General features: G+C 44.2%; 4 protein-coding genes across 8 annotated transcripts in view; 3 read left to right on the top strand and 1 right to left on the bottom strand.

Moving 5' to 3' along the window:
- The window catches only part of TORIP (Torsin interacting protein), a 74369-nt gene that overhangs the window by 3038 nt on the left and 46755 nt on the right, over nt 1-24576 (bottom strand). The window lies entirely within an intron of this gene.
- LOC105182303 (palmitoyltransferase ZDHHC6) lies at nt 24-3251 on the top strand. Of its 2 annotated transcripts, none has more exons than XM_011139640.3 (7): nt 24-497; nt 939-1120; nt 1315-1399; nt 1475-1749; nt 1838-2050; nt 2211-2398; nt 2486-2694. In XM_011139640.3, exons 1-7 carry the CDS (start codon nt 380-382, stop codon nt 2628-2630), a joined length of 1206 nt encoding a protein of 401 aa, XP_011137942.1. In that variant the 5' UTR covers nt 24-379; the 3' UTR covers nt 2631-2694. The 2 variants fall into 2 exon arrangements, with proteins under 2 accessions (XP_011137942.1, XP_019696549.1); XM_019840990.2 differs by lacking the exon at nt 24-497 and adding an exon at nt 504-882 and having other exon boundaries at nt 2486-3251.
- On the top strand, nt 8028-16955 carry LOC105182302 (putative defense protein 3). Its single transcript, XM_011139639.3, has 4 exons — nt 8028-8151; nt 9575-9810; nt 13629-13836; nt 16662-16955. The coding sequence occupies exons 2-4, from the start codon at nt 9591-9593 to the stop codon at nt 16723-16725; spliced, it is 492 nt and encodes a 163-aa protein (XP_011137941.1). The 5' UTR covers nt 8028-8151; nt 9575-9590; the 3' UTR covers nt 16726-16955.
- Nucleotides 21923-24576, top strand: part of jus (EB domain-containing julius seizure protein) — a 42296-nt gene continuing 39642 nt past the window's right edge. The window contains exon 1 of one of the 3 annotated variants that reach the window (XM_025305531.1): nt 21923-22843. In XM_025305531.1, the coding sequence (XP_025161316.1) occupies nt 22657-22843 (187 nt within the window). In that variant the 5' untranslated portion in view covers nt 21923-22656. The remainder of the gene's footprint in view (nt 22844-24576) is intronic. The other 2 variants (XM_011139638.3, XM_011139637.3) reach the window with 2 other exon arrangements.

The raw sequence follows: 24576 nt of genomic DNA, 5'->3' as shown, positions 1-24576 counted from the left end.
CGTGACACAAACTATATATATTTTCAGTACTGGCGGTGAATTTCGGAATACGGACTATATGTATCCGTGATGCTACCACAGCGTTTGCTCAGTGCGCGTGCGCGCTTCGACTTTTTTCCCACGACTCACGTCATCACTGCTTTCAACATCGACCTAACCGAATCTCTCCGAGCCAAGTCGGTGATTCCCAGCTGTTACGCGACTGCGCGAGATTGCATGACACTATTACCAACTGCTTATGGCTGCTTCGGCGATTCGCGAGGCGGGAGATGCGCCCTCGTGACAATAAAGACTAGCACGTCTAGCGGTCGCAAGAATCTGTTTCTTCAACAATCGTCATTGGCTGTCACCGTGAAAAAAAGCCAATTCCAACGATCGCATGGATGTTGACTCGCAAGCTCGCCAAGGCGCGAAGTCTCCTCGGCCGCCTCATGCTGACAACATGTGCATGGCTCCGCTCAAGAAGATATGTCATTGGGCACCGCTCTCAGCTCTAGGTGGGTACGCGACAGGTATTTTTCATCGACTTTCATCGTCCTCATCGTCGTCACCGTCGTCAAAGCGACGATCACGAGACTACTACGCTTGACAAGGTCGCAATTGACAGAACCGCGTGCATCGCCGGCCGGTCACGTTCGAATCGATCAGCGGCTTCGACGAGACCTCGACGACACGTCTCTCTGAGATTCTCATCGTTCTCGCGATGTCGCGAAGGCGCAACGGCTCATAGAGCGAACTTGAGTCGTAACTCGTGTGTTGTCATTATGCTCGTCATGCGACTTTTGCGATAGGAAACACTCAACCGCGTCCATTTTCTTTAGCGCCATCGACCGTCACTCACCCGCGCAATATGAATCGTCAACACGACACGACGATTATGCGGTGAGTTTGTTTTTTCTGTTTTTTTTTCTTTTTCAATGTGCTCGTTTCGATTGCAGGGATAATCAAGACAATCACGTTGATGACGATACACTGCAGCAGGCAGTGCTGGTCGTCGCAAGATAATATTCCAGCTGCAGCTAGTTTCTTATTGTTTTTTTGTCTAAGTGGGTCTACCTTGTTTCATTTTATCAGCGCAATTTTCGAAGGACCTGGATACCTCGCGTTAAAATGGATGCCAGTAATATATTTTCTATTATTTATTATAAATAGTAAATAAAAAAAAAAGATTGGAAGATTTTTTAAAAGGTGAATCACATTAGATGTGGGATATGTGATACTTCAATGACTAAATAGTGTACATTTATAATATGTATAAGAATGAATTGTGTTCTGTTATGTTTGCTGTTCACTAATGCGCCACTTTGCTTGCAGGAGAAAGCCACAGATATTCAGTATTTGCAGTATTGCACTGTCTGCCAAGGGTACAAAGCACCAAGATCACATCATTGTAGGAAATGTAAGAGATTGAATATATGATATAAATATATTTTAATTTTGCAAATATACAAGAAAAATGTTGTATGTGTCTTAGGTGATCGCTGTGTTATGAAAATGGACCATCACTGTCCATGGATAAATACGTGTGTCGGACATTACAACCACGGTCATTTCACTGCATTTTTAGCAAGCGCAGTCGGTGGTTGTTGCGTCTCTACTGTTATATTAATTTACTGGGTGGTAACTGTGCTGTCTACGAAACCATTGCCATTTCCACCACCATCAGTATGCACGTTGATATTAGTGGTATTTAGTATCGGCTTATCAATCGGTGTTATAATTTCAGTAGGAATGTTATTGTATTGCCAGGCAAGTGATAGCCTTTTCAGTCTTGCTATTTGCGACTTTCATGCGTTTTTTCAGATATTGTAATTTGTCTTTTCAAATTATTGTATAGATGTTGGCCATTGTGAAAAATAAAACGGAGATAGAAGATTGGATTTTGGAGAAAGCACAGTATCGGCGGGATACTGTTAATGCTAAATACGTGCATCCTTATTCGAGAGGATGGCGTTTTAATGTAAGTCAAGTTCTTACGTGGGACTGCACTCCTGTTGGCGATGGCATTACGTGGCCCGTTATTGATGGCTGTGATCAATACACCTTAACGGTAATTTCATTACGATAATTCTACTATATAACAATTACCAATCGAATAATGGAAAATCGTAAGAAACAGAAATCTCTATAAACTATTGTCAATTGTTATTGCTCAATCATCATCTACATCTATACAATATATGTATATATATATTTTTTTTTATTTTTAGAGGGAACAACTCGCACAAAAACTAGACAAACGGAAAAAAGCCCGCAGATATAGAATCATAAAACCCACATCGGGATCGAATATACCTATAACACACGGCTTCAGTGTATGTTTCCATACACCTTGCACTGATGAGCCTCGCATCAAGTTGGATGTAGGAGATATCGTAGTCGTAACGCGTTGGAAAAGGTAATTTTAACACCATCTCAATTTTACATCTCATAAATTCCTTGTTACGTTCGACAAATTCGCTGGAAATACTTCAATTTTCTGTAGGTATTGGATATTTGGAGAAAAAGAGCAGAAGGGAGTAGGAGACGCAGGAACGAGACGTATAAGAGGATGGCTGCCGCAGCCGTGTGCTATCGAAATAATAGAGAACGATATGTATGGCACAGATAACTTATCCAAAGACGATTAAGTTTTGAGATATATATATGATATTTATATGTGAGAGCGTATGAGGATTTATGATACTGTTTATAATAATTTCCCATCTTCTTATGATGCCCAAAAAAGGGCATCATAAGAAGATGGGAAATCATTATAAATCGCAATGAACATTACGATTTGTTGTAATGAAAAGAGATGGCATTTATGTGTTCAAATTGACTTGTTATATTTATCTGAAACCGTAGGCTTCCTCCAGATTGATTTCAGATAGATTACTATGTCAATATATATCTTTTTACATAGTGTACATTTTTTTTATAAAGATATCCCGATAGCCCGCGTTTCTGAATAGTTTTATTGTATATGATAATTATGTATATATACCTATTGCTATGTATATATTTATTGACTTGAAAATAATGATGGATGTAAGAAACTAGTTGTGGATCATTATAAGAATGAACATTCAATTAATTTCAATTGAACATATCAATGATTCGATTGAGCAATTGATATTTTCTTTCATAAGGGCATGCGAATGCCGATGTATAACAATTTACTTAAAATATGATCAATCACAATTAATGCGGTAAGAATCATATTTTTAGACTGATGAATTTTGGTTCCATGTTTATTATATATATTATTATATATATATTTCAGTTTTCCATCGTTCATATAAAGAAGAAGAATCATATAAATAATCCGCAACTAAGTCTCGAGCATTGGTTATGGATTAGTTCTTAAAATGCTTCAACATTTAAAAACAATGTTATCGTATCTTATGATCTAAGACCAATATTTAACTTAAATCAAATTTTTTCATAAGATAAAAATTTTCTTTTGTAATAAACAGAATCCTGATTGAGAATGTCTGAATTACTGTTGATATAAATCCACTTCTCATTTTCCTCATAGTAATAAAATATAAAAGTTGTATCAGTGATCACATATATCGTGAGAATTTGCACATTGTACGATAGAATGGAAAGGATATTCGAAACGTCTCTTTAACATATCTCACGAGAGACGAATGCGCGCAAATGCAGTTTCTTTCTTCCCTTTCTTACGGGATGCACGATAATCTGAAAGAAATATTTCTAGCGTGTACAGCCGACGGCCTGAAAAGGCCGTGGAAAATCAATAATACGGTGTGAAAAGTCACATTGACTGAGTGAACCCACGGTGCATGTATGTGTCAGAGAGCGTGTATGTACGAATATGTAACGCGCGCACGCTTCTGCATTATGTGAGTTCGTTCGAAGGGTCAACATGCAATAGAATCGCTCGGCTTGAGCGTTTTGCGCCGTCGTCTTCTCTGACAATACTCGTCGGAAAACGAGACCAAAGGTGTCTAGAAACTTTTCAGCAACTAACCGGGCAAATTGGAACAATCAATTTCACTTTGGGTCTCGAGGATACACGAGACGGAAAATTTAAATATATACGGCGTTTGCTCTCGCGGCGTTAAATGAAAAGTCTCACAGAGTGACGGAATCGGCAGAATTCTTCTACTTTGTTGCTTCAAAACGGCAGTAAAAATTAAATACAAAATTACATAAATCGAGTGAGATTAAATTCTATCTTGTGTGTGTGTGTGTGTCAAATATCCGAAAAAAAAGGATATTAATTATATACGGAAAAGAATCTGCGGGAAAAGACCAAACGAGAAAACGCACTGAGACAAAAAACGATATTTTTCTATTTCTACAAGCGAGTTTGCGTCTGGTCCCCAGGCAGTAAGAAATCAATTACGCGCACCGAGTTTTTCTTTCCCTATTCTATGTATTGTATAATGTATACACGGGAAAAACCGTCCCCTCAGTGCAACTGACATTTTTCATTTCCTAGGAAAAACAGGGGACTAAATGGAAAACTCGACGGTAGGAACAAAATGATGCCTGCAGGGGATTTCCAATCAGTCAACTGTGTTTTCACTTATCTGAACCGAATATCAATGTAGCTTAATATTCAGGCGAATGTTTTTAATCGCGCTTTTTCTCGAGGCACCGTCGCTGAGGTTTCGTCGTCTTCCTATTATTGCTTCCTATTATTCGGTTAAATGAATCGAGATCTATCATTTCCGCGGTACGGTAACGCGCTCGTATTATCGAATAAACTCGTAATCGATCCACGTCCGTTCAATAGAGATACAGATTAGCTCCCAAACAAGTTTATCTCACTAAAGCGGCTTTGTCATTCTCCGACTGACAGAGATCAAGCTGCGAAAGGAAATCAGCATCGGTGTGGCGCGAAGAGAAACTTGCATACACTCACGATAACGTCCGGAAACTACACTAGGAAAAATGTATTATTGCGTGAACCAAAATTCTATTGTAACAACAAAATAATTTGGTTAAAATATGCCCAACAAAACTGTTTAGTTCCTGTAAACAAATATCTTGTTTGATTACGGTTTGTTCGTACAACGTAATACTTTTGTTATAGCAACCAAAAAGCTTGAACTATATGAATTTTGTTAAAAATACAATAATTTTTTCTTAATATATAAAATCTAAATTTTAGCGCACGGAAAGACAAAGTAGTATCCATTGGGCATCATTTTAGTTTATGTAAAATAATATCTCGTTATTATGTAAATTTTATGGATAATACAATTAAAATGCTTAATTTTTATACATGAAGTCTAAGAACAATATCATTTGGTCCAGAGAATAAAGTAGAAAAATATATTTGGTTGGAACAACTAAATATTTTGTTACATAAAACAAGATATTTGGTTGCTATTAAAAAATGCCTCAACTAAACAGTTTTGTTAGAGATACTAAATTTTTTCTCCTAGTGTAGTTTCCACGCCTCGGAGTGTGTGCAAATATAATATAGTGCCATGTAATTGGTAAATTTGGTAAATAAGACGACAAGAAAGAAGAAAATATCGCGCAGAGGTCAATGTTAACACGGAGAGCCTCGAGAGTTACATAAAGCGCGCGGCTTTATCCGCGTTACCGCATACGCACAGCGCGCGTTCGACAGTCGTCGGTGAAAGGAGCGTATTAGACCCGCGCGAAATACGTAATCGAATGCAACATGCAACAGCTCCATTTGTTACGAGCGCTTGTCGCTTGATAAATCGATAAATGCCATATGAAATGCCAAAGATTGCGTTGCGGAACGAATGTCTTGCGACATGAGAGCACCAGCTGTGCGATGTTGAAGTTTAAGTGCACGATACTTCTCCGCGATATCGTCTGCGTTGCCTGCAATCGCGACGAGCGATTAGAAATGAATAAAGAGAGAGAGAGAGAGAGAGAGATGCGCTAGTTAGCGTTTTGCGCTCTCAACTTGAATCCACTTGAAATTATCGTTTGACAGATTCCGTCGCGAGGCGAGCATGTTCTGAACTTTGCGCGTGAGAGAGAGAGAGAGAGAGAAAGAAAAAGAGAGAGAGAGAGAGGGAGAGAGAGAGAGAGGGAGGGGGGGGGGAGAGAGAGAGAGAGAGAGAGAGAGAGAGAGAGAGAGAGAGAGAGAGAGACGGAACGTCGCGGATAATACGCAAAGCACATATGACTTTTCTTCCTCTATCTCCGACGGCAGACAAATAACGAGTATTTCGTTTGGCAACACACGAATCAGAAGACTGTCTCGTGCAGTAAAAGGCAAGTGATGTATGAGTTTAGTGCACACGGATAATCGGGATAATGCGCTACTTCCAACGAGCATACGCGGTCTCTATTATGATTTTCAGTGGAGCGTGGCGTTTAAATCAACATACCCGCGAATCGATACACTGCCAAGTGACTCAATCTTAATAAAATTTCATCACGAGTGGTCTCTTTCTAGGTTAAAACAGCAATCCGAATAGAAAAATTAATACGGCTCTGATAAGGGCCTGATTATTTTAGCATTAATATAGATAGAAAGACGAGGGCCTTAAGATGTGTAACAAATTGTTTAACAGGTCCTTATAAAGAAATATTAACAGAGATTTTATGAGGCAATATCCTTTTCATTCCAAGAAATTTATAACCTTGTTAGTATATAAGAATTTTTCATTTTAAAAATATAGCATGCTTTACAATAAAATATAGCATTCTTTATATAGAAAGATCCTGCTACTGTTTTCACTAAAGTTTGCTGCATTTCAAAACGAAGACAATATTAAAAAAACCCTTGGAAGAGGCTAATGAATATAGCAACTAATAAAATTAACAAAATTTGTTTTTAATTACGATATAATTAAAACATCTTTAAAAGCACAAAATTTGAGCGTACCTGCTCAAACAATACTAAACTATGACAATTTTATTATACGTTGCAGATCTTATTAATTTTCTAAAATTATTTTGTTATTTCGTAAAATTTAAGACATTTCTAAAAAATTCTTCTAAGGTCCTTAACAGCTTTCCCTATCAAAGCCTTATTTATTAAATCTAAGGCATCCTTAAAAGATCCTTCTAAAGCCCTCATCAGTTTTCCTTATCAAAGTTTTATTCCATAAAATCTAAGGTATTCCTAAAGGATCTGTCTCGGGGCCTGATGTGATAATAATGAAGCATTTTTAGGGCATCCTACTTTCAGCCTTATCGGACCCTTATATTTCAGGAGGATGGCCCTAATAATTTTTTGCTCGGGAAGATTCATGCGTTTTCTCCTGGTCAATGAGACGAGCTGCTTCCTCGAAATATTCTCGTGTCGGTCTCGACGATGGCGGAATTTGCGATTTTTGTGAAAAATCGAAACAAGCGCTAGACTGTATATTTTTCTGACATAAGACTCGTACACTAGAAAAAATGTATTGTTGCGTGAACCAAAATTTTGTTGTAACAACAAAGTAATTTGGTTAAAATATACGCAACGAAACTTAGTTTAGTTCATGTAAACAAATATCTTGTTTGATTACGGTTTGTTCGTATAATGTAATATACTTTTGTTATAGCAATCAAAGAGCTTGAACTATATGAATTTTGTTAAAAATACTATAATTTTTTCTTAATATATAACGTCTAAATTTTAGCGCACGGAAAGACAAAATAGTATCCATTGGGCATTATATTAGTTTATGTAAAATAACATTTCGTTATTATGTAATTTTTATGGATAAAATAACTAAAATGCTTAATTTTTATATATGAATTCTAAGATATATGAAGTCTAGGAACAAAATCATTTGGACCAGAGAACAAAGCAGAAAAATATATTTAGTTGGGACAACTAAATATTTTGTTATATAAAACAAGATATTTGGTTGCTATTAAAAAATGCCTCAACTAAACATTAAAAAATGCCTCAACTAAACAGTTTTTTTTGTTGGAGATACTAAATTTTTTTTCCTAGTGTAGGTATCCTTCTAAAAGGTGTCCTTCTAAAAGAGCTAGGCGGGGACCGGTTGCAGGATCGAGTGAAAGTGTTCAATTAGCAAAAGCTTATCGAGTATAGGTTAGAGATTCTATGGTGGGATCCCGCCAACATTTGGTTTACCTACGCCGGGTCGGATACTGCAGTTTCTTGCGCGCGGTTCTGTCGCGAGCATCTTTTTATTCTCGCGCGAATCATCGTGTGGATTCTCGTATAGTAGCGAACCGCCCCAAGTAAGTTTGCGCTATCCTAGAAAAAATCATCCATTCCCGGGAAATGATTCCTTTCCCTTCGCGCATTATTCGCACAATTTATCCGAATCGAAGTGTGTCGTAGCGAGTTAAGTAATAATTAAATCCGCCCCGAACGGAAAGTCATTGTAAATTTCTCAAAGTTCGCAACTCGAGCTTGTACTCGACAGCAGTTAATCGAGTTATTCGTGCGCAAACAGTATATTGGCCAGCCAAGGACTGAAATTTCGTTTAACAGTGTCTCCGTTACCGCGGGTATTTGTAGATATTTACCCAATGTATTACCCACCAAGCCGGAATATCGAAATAACGGCGGACGCAGAACGGCAGGTCGGTGTAAACATAAATGAGAAAACGAGAGTGCTGCGAGCGAAGTTATCGAGTTATCGATGTTCCTCCGGGGGATATGTTCGCGTTACATCGACGCTATTGTACGAATTCGTAAACGACCGTCTGTCGTGCCACCTGACTTTATTTTCGATATACTTCGCGAGTTACTTCGCGCGCGGTATAGTCAGGTATTAATTAAACTATAGCGGGAAGTAATTTAAAGTTTGTCGGTTCCGATGCGGGGACGCGCTGCGTCGATGCGGGCCGAGTTTGGAGCGCGAAGATATGCAAATTTCCAGCAGTCGGACATTTATGAATGAGCTCGAGTGCGTACCGCTCCGATCGGGATGAGTGAGAAAAGTTACAAGCAACGTCGAATTCCGCGATGAACGTCCAAGCGAGACGCGTGCATCTTCCGATCAAGTTCGATATTTCACGCTTAACACACGCGTTTTAAGCACACTAGGAAAAATGTAAATTGTTGCGTGAGCCAAAATTCTATTGTAACAACAAAATAATTTGGTTAAAATATGCCCAACAAAATTGTTTAGTTCTTGTAAACAAATATTTTGTTTGATTACGGTTTGCTCGTATAACGTAATACTTTTGTTACAACAATCAAAAAGCTTTAACTAAGTAAATTTTGTTAAAAATACTATAATTTTTTCTTAATATATAAAATCTAAATTTTAGTGCAGAGAAAAACAAAATAGTATCCATTGGGCATTACTTTAGTTTATGTAAAATAATATTTCGTTATTATGTAATTTTTATGGATGAGATAACTAAAATGCTTAATTTTTATACATGAAGTCTAAGAACAAAATCGTTTGGTCCAGAGAACAAAGCAGAAAAATATATTTGGTTGGGACAACTAAATATTTTGTTATATAAAACAAGATATTTGGTTGCTATTAAAAAATCCCTCAACTAGTTTTGTTGGAGATACTAAATTCTTTTTCCCAGTGCAAGTGCGACCCTGCGAGATTTTTGAAAATCGCCCCCCTCCACCGTATACCTCTGCCTCCGAGTAATCACGTACATTTTTGTTGAATTTCAATCGTCGAAACGGAAGAAGTGAAGCGAAAAAGATGCGTCTCCTCATCCGGCACATCGCGATCCTGCTTGCGCTCGTCGTCGTCTCCTCGATCTCCGTCCTCGGATTCCCGGACGGCGCGCCGGTGGACACTTGCGTGAAGCCACGGCCGAATCAACCCTACCATGGCGAAGCGCGGTCGCAGCCCTTAAACACGAGCCCTTACAAAATAGTGGCCTCGTCGTCGCGATACGAACCGGGCTCTCAGATCACCGGTAAGTTCAACGCGCGACAATGACCGCGATGCTCCTCGTGTATCTGCAAATACGTTGCAAGGTCTTTGTGAACTCAGCCCCTTTGTGAAGGAGGTTAGCCTCTTCGTAAGCGGCGAATTTACTAAGACCTTGCGACAAATTTTATCAGATATTTCGGGCGCACATATCATGGCGCATGTCTTTGATATTTATGTCGCAATAGATACTGACTCTTCTTCAACGAGGATTTTATATACGAAATATTTTTTATATATTGTTGGTCGTTCATCATTATCATTATATAATTATCATTACGTTACATATTCTTGTAAATTACTCGCAAGATTCTAAAGAATCTTAACTTTTATAATTATTTTGTGTTATTTATTTATTTATTTATTTATAATATACAGGTCTGACTCCTCTGGTGTACAGTAGTTGAGACAATAGTGTAACGAGTAAGAAGAAGCTCATACAGTAAATAGGAAAAAAAGAGAAAAAGAACGAAAGAAAGAAATGAGGAAAGAAAAAAAGGAAAGAAAAAATAAGAAAAGAAAAGGAGAAAAAATTCTTTTTGTCTTGCTTCCCTTCATGTGCGACTTGCGTATTTGTGCGATTATATCATACAATTATGCATTTATTATTATTATTGTTATTATTATTATAATATTATAATGTAGGGAGTACGAAAAATGTATTGACGTGCTTTCCCAAGATTTTCTACCGATACGACAGCGAATTGTCATTCATAACAATTTCCCCGAGAGGAAGCGCGCTTTCAGCTCTGCCGAGAGAGAGAGAGAGAGAGAGAGAGAGAGTCAGGCGATATCAATACACAGAGATCTGAATATCACAGGATTCCAGCGATATCCTAGAGATAGCCGAGGGTGGAAATTATGTCGCATGTGCGGGCCGAGCTCGCATCGCATGTGCACGTCACGAGGCAGTTCGTCGCGTTCCCGTCAAAGAAGCTTGCGTTTTGTCCGACGCGGCACAATCGAATCAATCAGCGTGGCAACCGTGAAATGCGTCGAACATCGACAATGACGCATTCTGTCGGCCCCAACCGGCGCGGCCAAATCGCGGAACAATAGCAAATTAGGAGGACAAGAGGATGCGCGCTCGCTCGCGTGTCTTCCGAGCGTGAGGGAGCAGCTCGCGAGGCTGTGCGAGGGTGTGATCGAAGCGCGAATGTCATTTATCCGCGCAAGATCGGCACCGTGGCCGAGGAACCGTGAGCTTTTGCGTAACGTATTTGCGTGAACGCCAAGCTGGAAATGCTCCCGCTCGCCAAACAAGCACGGAAGTGTCTCGACGTAGCGCTCGACAAAGTGCCACTATATACGGATTCCACCGACTCCGGAAATTAAATTCGAAGGTACCTCTCTGTTCCTCGGCGTTTCTTCGCGTTTTCTCACGGTTCTTGGAAGAAATTGGAAGCGGGACAAGTGTAGCTCGCCCGTGCACACGCTCTCTCGCGGAGACAAAAGAGAAGGAGCGGCGAGGGCGGAGAGAGCGCGCTGTGGCGCGAGAAAGGGCAGCCGATTGACGTCCCGTTGAAAAATTGCGATCGACTTGGCTCGTTACGACGTCGTTCACGGTAGATACGCGAAGATCCGTTCCAACGAAATCTCACTTGGACGCTTTTCACAAATTTATTTATTTATTTATTTATTTATTTATTTATTTATTAATAATATACGGGTCTGACCCCTTTGGTGTACAAGATTGATACAGTAGTAAACGAGTAAGAAAATCCTCATACAATAAAAAGTGAAAGAAAGTAATGAAAAAGAGAAAAAAATAAAGAAAAAGGAAGGAAGATAGAGAGGAAGAGAAAAAGGAGAAAAAAAACAATAAGAAGGAAAAAGAAAGAGTTCTATACTATCTATCGTTGCATCTGTCCCGCCGCTCGCAAATTGAACAGCGATATTAATAAGACGCGAGGCTCTTCGCGAGTTTACGAAAGCTTGATAAGGTTCAATGAGGGGCCCGTGCCTTATCTCGCTCGCAGTCTACAAGACTCAAGTGCATCGCCGCGACTTGAGGCAAGCATTAGATAAAGGTGGCCTTCTTTGATGCAGGATCGATCGAGAGACGTGTGCGTGTGTGCGCGCGCGCGTACCTGCATTGAAACAACACACACTCGTCGAAAGACTCGATGCGCAATACAATTGTTGCTGCATATTGCTGATACGACCTACGCGTTTTCCGGCTGCTCATTTCGCGCCCCTAATTTTTCGCGTTGCTCGCAGTTTCCCGTTTGAGCGCGCTGCACTTTTTCTAAATCAACGTAACGCGACGCCGCTCGTTGCGGTTTCAATGCGCTCGATGATAAACAGTTCAACGCCGCGGAAATAGTGTATATTACCGCGGTAGATTCCGGGCTTACGTTCTTAACGATGCAATCCCGTTGAATAAATAAGTGAACAACTTGGATGCAAAATTACGTTCTACGTTTATATAAATGTTTAATATAGAATGCTCTCGCGAAATCAAATCTTTCAGATTTACATTCTACACTAGGAAAAATGTATTGTCGCGTGAATCAAAATTTTGTTGTAACAAGATAATTTGGTTAAAATATGCCCAACAAAACTGTTTAGTTCCTGTAAACAAATATCTTGTTTGATTACGGTTTGTTCGTGTAACGTAATATTTTTGTTATAGCAACCAAAAAGCTTTAACTGTATAAATTTTGTTAAAAATATTATACTATAATTTTTTCTTAATATATAAAATCTAAATTTTAGTGCACAGAAAGATAAAAGAGTATCCATTGGATATTATTTTAGTTTATGTAAAATAATATTTCGTTATTATGTAATTTTTATGGATAAAATAACTAAAATGCTTAATTTTTATATATGAAGTCTACACTAGGAAAAATGTATTGTTGCGTGAACCAAAATTTTGTTGCAACAACAAAATAATTTGGTTAAAATATTCCCAACAAAAATGTTTAGTTCCTGCAAACAAATATTTTGTTTGATTACGGTTTGCTCGTATAACGTAATACTTTTGTTACAACAATCAAAAAGCTTTAACTAAGTAAATTTTGTTAAAAATACTATAATTTTTTCTTAATATATAAAATCTAAATTTTAGTGCAGAGAAAGACAAAATAGTATCCATTGGGCATTACTTTAGTTTATGTAAAATAATATTTCGTTATTATATAATTTTTATGGATGAAATTACTAAAATGCTTAATTTTTATATATAAAGTCTAAGAAGAAAATCATTTGGTTCAGAGAACAAAGTTTAGCTGAGACAACTAAATATATTTTGTTATATAAAACAAGATATTTGGTTGCTATTAAAAAATTCTTCAACTAAACAGTTTTGTTAGAGATACTAAATGTTTTTTCCTAATGCAAGAACAAAATCATTTGGTCCAGAGGACAAAGCAGAAGAAAATATATTTAGTTGGGACAACTAAAGATATTTTGTTATATAAAACAAGATATTTGGTCGCTATTAAAAAATGCCTCAACTAAACAGTTTTGTTAGAGATACTAGATTCTTTTTCCCAGTGTATTGCTCTTTATTTTCGCAATTTTGACAAACGGCCTACACCGCCGCCGCCCGGCGCCGGCTTGCAACTGTTGCCGCCGCCTTCCTCGATGCGAAATCACTTCTGCGATATCGGCTGATTTCAGCGAGATTGCCTCGAACACGTGAAATTCACGTGCGTCACGGCAACAAGCGCTACATCATCGGCGAACACGCAGATGTACACGAGCGACAAAGAGCCGGCCGAATTTTATCCGAAACCAATCACTCCGTTCACCCCTTCCCGCCTCCTCTTATTGATACTCGGCTCGTCTGTTTTTCAGTCACCATCGTAGGCGGCGCGTTCAAGGGATTCTTCCTGCAGGCACGCGATAGCAAGACGAACGAATGGACCGGCTCCTGGGCGCAAACTCCCAACACGAACACTCACCCTGAGTGCAGCGCGGTTACGCACGCGGACCCGCGCGACAAGGAGCAGGCCACCTTCCTCTGGAACGCACCCCCGAACGCGCGAGGCAGCGTATATTTCACGTGAGTGCAACCTCGTTCCCCTCGCAATCAACAAATTCCGCCAAGGACGCGAGCTCACGTCGCGCGACGCGTTGGAGGCGCGGCGACTCGTGTCGCAATCACCACGTCGTCAAGGCTGTGTTGTTTTTCCCCGCGTAATTACCCTCTAATTAGCTCGTCCTCTTTTTTCCTCTTTGTTCCTCTCTCGCGAGATGGAATGTAACTCCAATGATACACACACGCTATTGTGTCCTGGATTTAGATGGATTTACGATTGAGAGACGCTTGCGTAAGGATCCGCGCGAAACAATTTCGCACGGCAATTCTCGTCCTTCTTAGGAATTCACCGCGGAACGCTGCGTCCCGAATTCCTTCATTAGACAAGCGAGACTCGATGCGCAATGAAGACGTCTCGACCCGTTGAACTAAAGGATGGGGGGGGGGGGGGGGGAACGTGGAATAAATATACAGCGCAAATTACACCCGCGATCTTTTATCATCCCTCTCTCTGAACTTGGACTTTTTCAAACGGTCCATTCTTCTAATCATTTATATCAAATATATAAAATGGAATAATTGGCTTTGCTAATGTGTCGTAAATTTTTCTCAGGGGAAGAACAAGTTGTCGCGTGTAATTTTCGCGGGGGCCAAACGCGTCGCCAAACGTTCCCAGCTAGAAATTTATTCGCTCGCGGTTTCCTTCGCGCAGGCGACCCGCGAGCTCGCGTTCATTCATGACGATCAGGCCGTGCCGTTGGTAACTTTCACACACCGAGTAATGCACATCGCGGGATATTTTCCCCGAACGAGAGCGCTCGCAGACGCGTCCCTCCCGGCGAGTAGTTAAATTTAATAACAGTAGAACGAGTCTCGCGTGCGCGCGCGTGCATGATGGACGCGCAATAACTCGCGGTCGGTTTGCGATGACGCAGCAGGACTAATTGTACGACATCGGCCGTCGGAAATAATTGCCTTTATCACACTCGGCAAATCCGTAAATTATATCGCGCGCGCGAGCGAGACTCGCTAATAACTCGATGAATTTCCTAGCGCGGTTTTGCGTTAGAAAGTTTGACCGCGAGTGCTCGTTCGCAACCTCGCCTCCAGCCACGAAAAACTCGGGAACAAGTAGCGAGCCGTAATTTGTTCACCGCTATAAATAGCATCGACGTATTTCCAGCCGCATTGCAAACTCGCGCGAGGAGAGGACGTTTTTTCCCATCTCTTTTTTTTTTTTAATAATTTTTCATCAACGTCGGCTTGGCGCGCGGTGACTCAGCACCGCCGCCCACCGGTGTTTCCCCCTCCTCGTCCTCCCCCCATTTAGAAATTCTCTGATGAGCCTCGCGTCAATTTACCCTTCATAGAATAATTTTACGATATTATTAATCATTCTCGCGGCGTAATTCGCAATAGGAGAGGAGAATTTTTCCCTTTTCACGCGCCGATCGGCTTGCCCGGGATGAAATTGTAATGACGGAATGAGATTTCGTCGCCCGATTACATTTACGTTCACTCCACTCCTCGCGAGAGATTTCACTGTTTACGAGAGCGAATTCTCGAAATTTGCCGGGAAGGCGATCCATCGTTAAGATTGCAAGAGTCGAGCGAACTAGAGGTACGCGCGCGCGCAATCGAGCGCAACGTGTCGATCCAACATAATAAAATCGTCCCGGGCGCAAAGTGGGATTTGAAAGAACCTCCGCAAAAAGTACCCGTTTTTCAGTCCCCGATTTTTTAATTAAATTTTATGCGAAATAATAGCTCATGATAAGACATAAATCACACAAAATTAAGGTTTTACATTGAGCATACGATTGGTTTCAGAGATATAGAGGATCAAAGTGGTCACTATTTACTAAGGAAGTTTGACACCAATAACGTTTTATCGCACGAATTTTCGCGAAATTCAGTATCTATGGGTTCTTTGAGTTGCTTATTACGAATTCGATGTCAGATTTTAAAAATTCAAGATGGCGGATGTAATATAGCGGACACAAATAGCGGAAACAATTATCTACTTTTTACATTTACCTTCAGCGTAGGCAAGACGAAAAAGTTATTCAGCCAATGAAGGCAACATAAAAATGTTATCCAGCCAGTGAAGACAAAATGAAAAAGTTATCCAGCCAATGAAGGCAAGATAAAAATGTTATCCAGCCAGTGAAGGCAAGATGAAAAAGTTATCCAGCCAATAAAGGCAAGATAAGTTTCTAAATATAACAAATAAAATTATCACTTTATCCTTTATGCGTCATGTAACGTATCAATTTGAATTTGATATTTTTTTTTATGAAAAAACAATAAAAAAACGAGACTTTTTCCACTCAAAAATTGTCGTTGAAAAAATTACTTTCGGAAACCTAATAGAAAATTCGCAACCAGCTAGCCAAAAAAAAGCCACAACATAACAGTCCCAATAAAAGTAGATGATTGTTTTTCACTATATGTGTCCGCCATTGCACCTGCCATCTTGAATTTTTAAAATCTGACATCAGACATTCATAATCAGCAACTCAAAGAATCCATAGATATCGAGTTTTGCACAAATTCGTGCGTTTTTAAAGCGTTATTAGTGTCATACTTTCTTAGTAAGTAGTGACCACTTTGACCCTCTACATCTTTGAGATCAATCGTATGCTGCAACGTAAAACTTTTCTGTAATTAATGTCTCATCATAAACTAGATCTTTTGGCATAAAATTCGATTCTAAAATCGAGGATCGAAACACGGGCAGAAAGTCGATCCTATTTGCGAAGGTTCTTTCCACGAAGCTGCGAGAAGCGGCCAAAGTGAGAAATTCGACGGCAACTTTTCATTACAGAGCGATTTTATTCTCGTTTCAGTGGCACCGTGTTGAAAGACTACGCGACGTTCTGGTCCGACCTGACCTCACAGGCGGTCCAATAATAATTCGCCACCGTGCCGTCAGCGTTCTCAGACATCGACGAAGCGCCCGACTCGCCAAAGGATAGATTTCCCAGCTGGATATTAAAATTGTCCGTCGATCGTGCATCTCGTTACAATGTAACACTCGCCGAGTGCAACGATTTATCTCGCATAGAATATTATTGTATTGCGCACCGCCGCGCACAAGTGCGAATGTTCTTCCGATAACAATAAAAAAATTGCCAACAATACACACACACACACATGCGCGTCTCCTCCATAGCCTTCGGCCGCTTCATTGACCGGTTATCATCTGGACCTCCCTAATTACTACCTCACCGTCTTCTCTCGCTATCGGAGGCAACCGCGTCGCCGTGACATTTATCAGCGTTCGTTTTCTCCCCGGCAACCGGTTTATTTGTTCTCCCGCGTGGAAAAATGACGCTGAGAAATCCCAAGTGAAAGAGGTTCCCGACCCGTCAGGCGCACTTGCGCAATCGATCGAGCGATCGATCGAACGCGAATTGTGATTTCTGCGGCGTTCTAGGAGAACCCGTTTCGCCGCGAAGCGCCTTTAGAGGAACGCGCGCTTGCATGCTGGAGTCGTTCGGCAAAACTCATGCATAGCTCAATGTGAATAAAAGGAATGCCGGAACAGGTGCCGGGCGTGTTCGCCCGGCCTTCGCGTTTTCAGCCTCGGCTTCGCGCTCGCTTCGTTGCAATTCTCCGCGGGAAATATCAATCGATACTTTTTTCTCTGCTAATTACTTATAGCGAACGGTTCGCGACGTGTTGACACATTGGCCGCTCAGCGACGCTTCAGTGTACCACCAGTGAGCCTCGCAAATTGATTTTAACCAAAATGCCCCCTCAGGTTTTTAAATTTTGGACTTTCGTACGAAACGAGCGAAGGGCATGGACGGTAACGAAAATACCGCCACACGAAATCGCGAGAATGTATGTTATTCTTCACTCGAGCTTACAGCGGATTCTGACTGCGTAAAAGCGAGTACTCCGTTCGATTGGTATAAATATATTTCTACGACGATGGGGAGTGCGTCGGATTCAGTCTTCAGCTTTGAGCAAAAATATTGTCAAGTACATTCGATGATTTTCACAGCAATTCGGGGAATCCACTGTATATATATATGATCAAAGAACCGCTGGAACTCGAGTGATTCAGCAGTCGCTCCATTTTCCGAGGGAAAATCCACGAAGAAATTCGGGGAGCGTATACGATAAATCAAACATGTAACCGGCAGCGAGCGGATGATCCGGATACACCTGTCGCGAGTCGCACTTGGTTCCCGTCGATTTGAACTCGAGTCGAGCGTCGAAGTAGTCGGCGAATATCAACGTGTCAGTCAAAGCGCCAAATAATCCCGTCGAAAGACGTGTACTCGCGTATGTGTGTGTGTGTATGTGTATCCGCACATATCGAGTTACGACGTCGCCTAAACCTGGCTGTAACTCAGCTCCGACCCCGAAGAACACGATCATGTCGCCGCTGGACGCCGCGTCGACGAGCTCGCGAGAGAGCGGAGAGACGGACCTCTCTCGCCTCTCGACAGGTCGCCGACCACGTCTCTCTCGCTGCATCTCGCCGAAGGTTTTGGCGTTTCCTCATCGGCTCTGCCATTAACGGAGCTCAGCACGCTTTTACGTGAGCGGAAGAAGGATCGAGGAGCGCGCGCGAGAGCGTTACATAAGACCGGCTCGCCGGGTAAAAGTGGGCCACCAGCGGCGTGGCCGACGAGTCTAAAACTCTTTTTTTCTTACTCTTGGCACTCGCTCGCCGGCTCGATCGAAGGAATCGGTCCTCCGCAGGGCGTCTTACCCCCTCCCCCCTCCCCCGTTGACACAGCGTCGCGACGACTCTGCTCTTCGCTCCGGCGATCGCGATGAACGCGCGAGCCGACGCGAGTCGATTCGCGAGCAATCGGCGATATCGCACGGTGCATTGAATAATTACAGGCAAACCGAGAAAATCGTTGTAATTATCGGGTGTTAAATGAGTCAGGGTGAAGCGGGCCAGTGCCCGACGTTGAATAGTAATAAATCAAACGGCATTAACCCCACGATCGTATCAAATAGCACGGTCGAGAGACTCGTCAGAGCGCTCTTTAGCTGTAAACGAGAATGTTCAGCCGGCTTTACCTAAAAAGGGAACACCACGCATACAGAGAGAGAGAGAAAGAGAGAGAGAGAGAGAGAGAGAGAGAGAGAGAGAGAGAGAGAGAGAGAGAGAGAGAGAGAGAGAGAGAGAGAGAGAGAGAACGGTGTCTTGCTACGTGCTGTGGAGTGGATCGGACTTAAAAGGAAAAGGCCCGATTCACTATTTCGGAAAGCATTTCCAATGACACGAGGTGTTAGAAATACGCCGCACTTAATCAGAGAGAGAGAGAGAGAGAGAGAGAGAAAGAGTTAAGTATATCGCATAATCAATGAAGTTATTATTAGGAATAGATGGCCGTTATAAACGGCCGGATAAAAAGGAAGCGATATTTTACTCGTATTCCGTGCCGCGCGCGCCTCAAACGGGAAATTGAATAATATAAAAAGGCGAATTGACAGTCCCGATTATACGCGCGAGCACGCCGCGCGCACGTCGCGGAGGAGGACGAGAGATGCTAAGTGGAGCTAATTAATGTCGAAAGAGCTTAATAAGTAGTAAAGGGTAAGTCGATATATGCACGACCGATTACACGACGTTACGTAATAACTAAGGGCGCGCAACACAAAAAAGGGAATAACTGGAGAAAATAAAGAAAGACAGAAAAGTTGCGCGCGCGCGTCCTTGTTCAGAATGGCGCAGTGTGTAAGAGAGAGAGAGAGAGAGAGAGAGAGAGAGAGAGAGAACATTCCGAGAAGAAAAAAATCGCGCTACATGTATGCGAATGACGTTGCCGGAGCATGCACATTTAATATCAAAGGCGACCCGACGTAGCGTTATTTTAACACATAATTATAGCACGTCCGTGTCCCGTGCGGCCACGTGTGAGTCGATAATTATCACCTCGGATTGATCGATCTGCGCGCGATTCCTAACGGACCGCTTAAAACACATGAAATCCCGCCGGCTATTATACCGGGAGCCTTTTAATTATCTCGGGGTAATTGGTATATCGCTTATTTCTCGCGACAAATACGTTAATTTGCGGTCAAGCCCCTTACCTGCGCGCCCCGCGCCCTCTCCGCCGTCTCCTTTTCGTCTAATTAACGCGTGCACACGCGTATAATTATCCGGAATATCCCGCAATTATACGTACGCTGCTCCGCGACAGCGGACCTGCAAAACCCGTGAAATCTCGGTCACTCTCCGGTGCTCCGTCATTCTAGAACACGCATTGTGCTCTTTGGCAAGCTCCGCGCGCTTCCAGTGCGCTGCACCGCGGCGGAGTGACGTTCTGCACTTTTTTCCCCATTTGCGCCCGATGATCGAAACGTTCGACTGAGCGACGGATTTATTTTTGTATATTTACCGCTACACATATATTACATTGGTACAAGCTGCGTAATTTTCTCAATTATTCTTCAAATTATCCGTAATATCAGATGCCGATTTGTTTTCAATTTTTTATAGTTATTTTTAATGTCAAAATGTAAAGAAATCTGTTATCATTTTTAGGTGAAATTAATTTCTTCAATTTTATCGAAATTTCTCAATTTCTTTTTTGTTCATTCTTTTTTTGTTCATTTCTTGTTCATTTTTTATCAGATTTTGACGTTAAAATGAGCCTGTTTGCTGGATAGTGAGCCGAAAGATTACCCAACGTCGAATGCAGCGTAAAACCGAACGCTCTTTCAACAATGACGTCAGCCATATTCGATCCGCCATTTGGAATTTTACAAAACGCTTCTGATTCATAATCGGCGACATGAGTGTGCAAGTTTCAACAAATCAGATATATATATTTTTAAGAAACATTGTTTTAAATATGTATAAAATAGCGTACTTGTGCAAAATTTGAAGAATTTCGAAAGAATCGAAAAAATTAATTTAAGCTAAAAATGACAACAGATTTCTTCTTCATATTTCGACATAAAAAATCACTATAAAAAATTGGAAACAAATCGGCGCCTGACGTTCCCCGAGGTTTACTTGTGAGCAACGTGTACAGCGAGTACTGCAACTTCCGTCGGCGTCGTTGTGCGACGAGAGGTAATCGATCTACATCAAGGAACAAAATTACGATCGCACGAGCTGATCTGGACATTTCAGGGAAACTCACGTCACCCGTATAATATGTAAGCCACCCTGAACGGAATACGCACGCTCTTGAGCCGCTGTGCAACTGTTGTGCAAGGTAAAGGAGAGCGGGAATCTGCAAATCTTCGAGCGAATAAAGATCGCAAGAAAGATCGTCGAGGCTGCGTGCCGTTTGAGCAGCAGCCGCAATCCCCCCCCCTCCCTCGCCCAAAAATCTTCAAACTTGCCGAAGCAGCGTCCAATTGGACTCTACCAGAGGGCAACTCTCTCCAGACATTCAATTCCCGAAGTGACCGATGCGTCTCCGCGGCCACATTTCACCGCAACGTCACGTTCTTCGGCCGAGTGATCAAATTCCCAATTTCGCGCCACGAATGGTCAAATCGCGCGGGGTCGCGAGCGGCGAGTTGAGGAGGAGCACCGCCGCCTGGCACGGCGAACAATCGATTTTGATCCGCCCCAAGGAGAACGCTCCCTCCGTCGAGGGCCAAGACACCCTCGGCATCATTCAACATTAACGGCCACGCAGTGTGCTGAAACACCCCCGCGCGCTCGCCGTCGCACGGCGCCGGCCGGGTGTCGCGTCGCGTCGCGTCGCGTCGCGTCGTGTCGCGTCGCGTCCAGCCCCGATGCCGCCGCGGCCGTCGCTCGTGCAGCCCTCCGCGGGAGGGAACGACGGGGTGGGTGCACGATCGCGGGCCGCGCGCGCTGCGTCATTACCACCACACGGTCGCGGCCACGGTATCGACGACGTATACGTCGCGGAGGGTCGTGCCGACGATCGTGCATATTTACGCCACGGTGCATCGGCGGGTCTTGCCCGAGGAATGACTCAGAGGTAGCGCGCGCTCCGTCGCCGCCGCCGCCGTCGTCCGCGCGCGCGGGAGGTCCAAGGGGGTGGACGCCGCGGCGCGGTACAACACCGCCGCCACCGTCGGTGGTGGCGGCCGCGGCGGCGGCGGCGGCAGCGGCGGCGGCGGCGGCGGCCAAGGGGGTGGAGGAAACGTGGCTCGGCTGTATTGCGCAGGACGTCGGCGCCCTGGCGTCGCGACGCGACGCGACCCGCGGGGCGAGTCAAGCAAGCAGCAGGCAGGCAGGCAGGCAGGCAGGCAAGCAAGCAGGCAGGCAGGCAGGCAGGCAGGCAGGCAAAGCAGGCAGAGACCGGTCGGTCGTTGCTTGGTGCCCGCGCCTCTCCGCTGCGCGACGCAATCCTCACGGAGCACGTAGAACGGTTCGCGAGCGAGCGAGCGAGATCAGACCGTCGTCCACCAGCACCCCCGGTGGTGCGTCCGCAACGCGCGCTCTTCAGCCTCGTCGCATTCGGCCGTCTCGACGGAACCGCGTCGCGTCGCGTCGCGTCGCGTCGCGTCGCGTCACGAGCTGCTTTCTCCCCTCGCTCGAGCGAAGGAGAGCCCGAGCTGAGGCGCGTCGCCGCGCCGCGCTTTCGGCGTGTTCGCCTACCGACGACAACGAGGACCACCGCTAGATCGCCGAAGCGCGCGGGGGATCCACGAGGAGGGTCGGCGGGGGTGAGAGCTACGGCGTCGGGTCCCGCGGCGACTATGCGCGTGATCGATCGCGCGCGCCTCCGCGATCGGCCGGAGATGTGATACCGGAAGTAGGCCAGGCAGGGTTGACCTGCGTGGGCGGGCGTGCAGGTACGTACGGCCGCGGGTGCGTGCGTGCGAATACGACGCGTAGGCCGCAGGTGTGCCGCGTGCCAGGAGCCAGCAGTCGTAGAGATGCGCGTCGCCGCGACGGCCTGTCCGTCGCCGACGTATTCGCCGTCGTCGTCGTCATCATCGGGAACCCTCCGTCGGTGCAGACCAATCGCCCTGCGACTGTTCTGCGCCGTCTTGGTCTTCTGGATTATCCTCGATCGGCCAGCCCTCGGTCTACCGGACCCATCGGAGCTGACGACCGCGGAAGGTAAGCTTGCTCTCTCTCTCTCTCTCTCTCTCTCTCTCTCTCTCTCTCTCTCTCTCTCTCTCTCTCTCTCTCTCTCTCTCCTCTCCTCTCCTCTCTCTCTCTCTCTCTCTCTCTCTCTTTCTCTCTCTCTCTCTCTCTCTCTCTCTCTCTATCTCTCTTACTCTCTCTCTCTCTCTCTCTCTCTCTCTCTCTCTCTCTCTCTCTCTCTCTCTCTCTCTCTCTCTCTCTCACTCTCTTCCTCTCTCTCTCTCTCTCTCTCTCTCTCCTATTCTCGTCTCGTCTTGCTCCACACACTCGCACGTACAGTTTCGCTCGGTGCAGCCGAGCCGACGCTCGCACCTCTGATCCCGGCGAGATCATGGACGAGATTTTCGCAAGAGCGGACGACGAGGCCGGACGTTCTAATTGCGACGCGCTATGCGACTCTCTTTGCGGCAACTTACTTTCGGCACCGGTGACCTTTAGCCGCGCGACTTTCGCGCGCGCTGTTGTTCGATACACCCACGGTGCGAGCGCTAATAATTGCAATATTAATAGCGCGTTGCCCGCGACAGAGCGAGAGATCGCAAGGTCGTCTATGCCACCCAGTGCCTTTTGCCTCTTTCTGCTTTCTAATAATACGAAAAATTCGATCGCGCTTTGCCCATCCGTTGAACCGTGCAGTTGCAAGCACGAGAAAGAGAGAGAGAGAGAGAGAGAGAGAGAGAGAGAGTCTCGTTTCCCCAGCGCGCGTCGGCATGTGTTTCAGACAAGAGAGACTTTTCCCCCTTACTCTCTCTTGTTCTCAGATTAACGAGCAAGTCCCTTATGTTATTAATATCCCGTAGCCAACACTCTCCACGTGCAATTAACGTAGCTCTCGACGCGTTACAACGTATCGACGGGAACGAACTCAGGCTACGTGTAGGATTGCAGGTAGAACCGTAAGTTCGGCAAGAGGTCGTTTTCACGCAATGAGACACTCCAAAAGACGCTGGCCGGGCGCGTCTGATGGGCGGCTGAGAGAGATCGAGAGAGACGTCGTTTGTCATCGTTTACGATGAGCCTAGCGTTGCCGATAACGTTGGCGTGCCGCGTAAAAGATACGACGCGCGAGTGGCACCACGCCAGCGACGTTACGTGGCGCATTTGCGGCAAACAACCCGCAACCGAATGAGACCTTTCGTTCTTTCAGCGATTAGATGGGGTTATCGCAGATGCGGCGATATTACGTTTCAGCGTCGTCGAACACGTCGCGCGCGCTCGCTCGCTTCTCCGCCGTGCATAATTTACACTTGTGCGCGTCCGCGCACGACACGCGAGCAATATTATCCGTGGGGTTAAAGTGCGAGTGAACACTTCTTATGAGCGAGACGAGTGATGCGGTGTTAATGCGTAAAACCTCGTGTAAGCCGCTCGCCGTCGAAGGTGAGCGCGCGGGTGTTTGCTGACGCGTGACGCTTTCATGTCGCGACAAATATTGTATCAGGCGCTCGACTATAACGACCAGACAGATCGATATCGACGCGACGCGCCGACGAGAGCGGCGAAATCATGTCGGCAGGATTTGTCGGGTCAATTTTTCGGGGGTTACATCGGGGGCTCGGTCCGCGTTATCGAGCGCGTGTTATGCCTGTCGACATCTCCGAGAGCTATCGATTTTTAGGGACGCCGTGAGCCACGCTGCGGTTCCCTTCCTTCCGGCTCATCTCATATTTATACGCGATCATGAATCCGTAAAAATGTCGTATACT

Source organism: Harpegnathos saltator, unplaced genomic scaffold, assembly GCF_003227715.2.
Source record: "Harpegnathos saltator strain DR-91 unplaced genomic scaffold, Hsal_v8.6 scaffold12, whole genome shotgun sequence".
Taxonomy (NCBI): Eukaryota; Metazoa; Arthropoda; class Insecta; order Hymenoptera; family Formicidae; genus Harpegnathos; species Harpegnathos saltator.
Note: the sequence above shows the minus strand (reverse complement) of the source record. Positions and strands in the feature narration are given on the sequence as shown.

Coding starts and splice junctions, on each gene's coding strand:
- LOC105182303 (XM_011139640.3), top strand. CDS start 380: ATGGATGTTGACTCGCAAGCTCGCCAAGGCGCGAAGTCTCCTCGGCCG. Junction 1,121..1,314: donor TCGCGTTAAAATGGATGCCA/GTAATATATTTT, acceptor CTTTGCTTGCAG/GAGAAAGCCACAGATATTCA. Junction 2,399..2,485: donor GTCGTAACGCGTTGGAAAAG/GTAATTTTAACA, acceptor AATTTTCTGTAG/GTATTGGATATTTGGAGAAA.
- LOC105182302 (XM_011139639.3), top strand. CDS start 9,591: ATGCGTCTCCTCATCCGGCACATCGCGATCCTGCTTGCGCTCGTCGTC. Junction 9,811..13,628: donor ACCGGGCTCTCAGATCACCG/GTAAGTTCAACG, acceptor TCTGTTTTTCAG/TCACCATCGTAGGCGGCGCG. Junction 13,837..16,661: donor CGAGGCAGCGTATATTTCAC/GTGAGTGCAACC, acceptor TTCTCGTTTCAG/TGGCACCGTGTTGAAAGACT.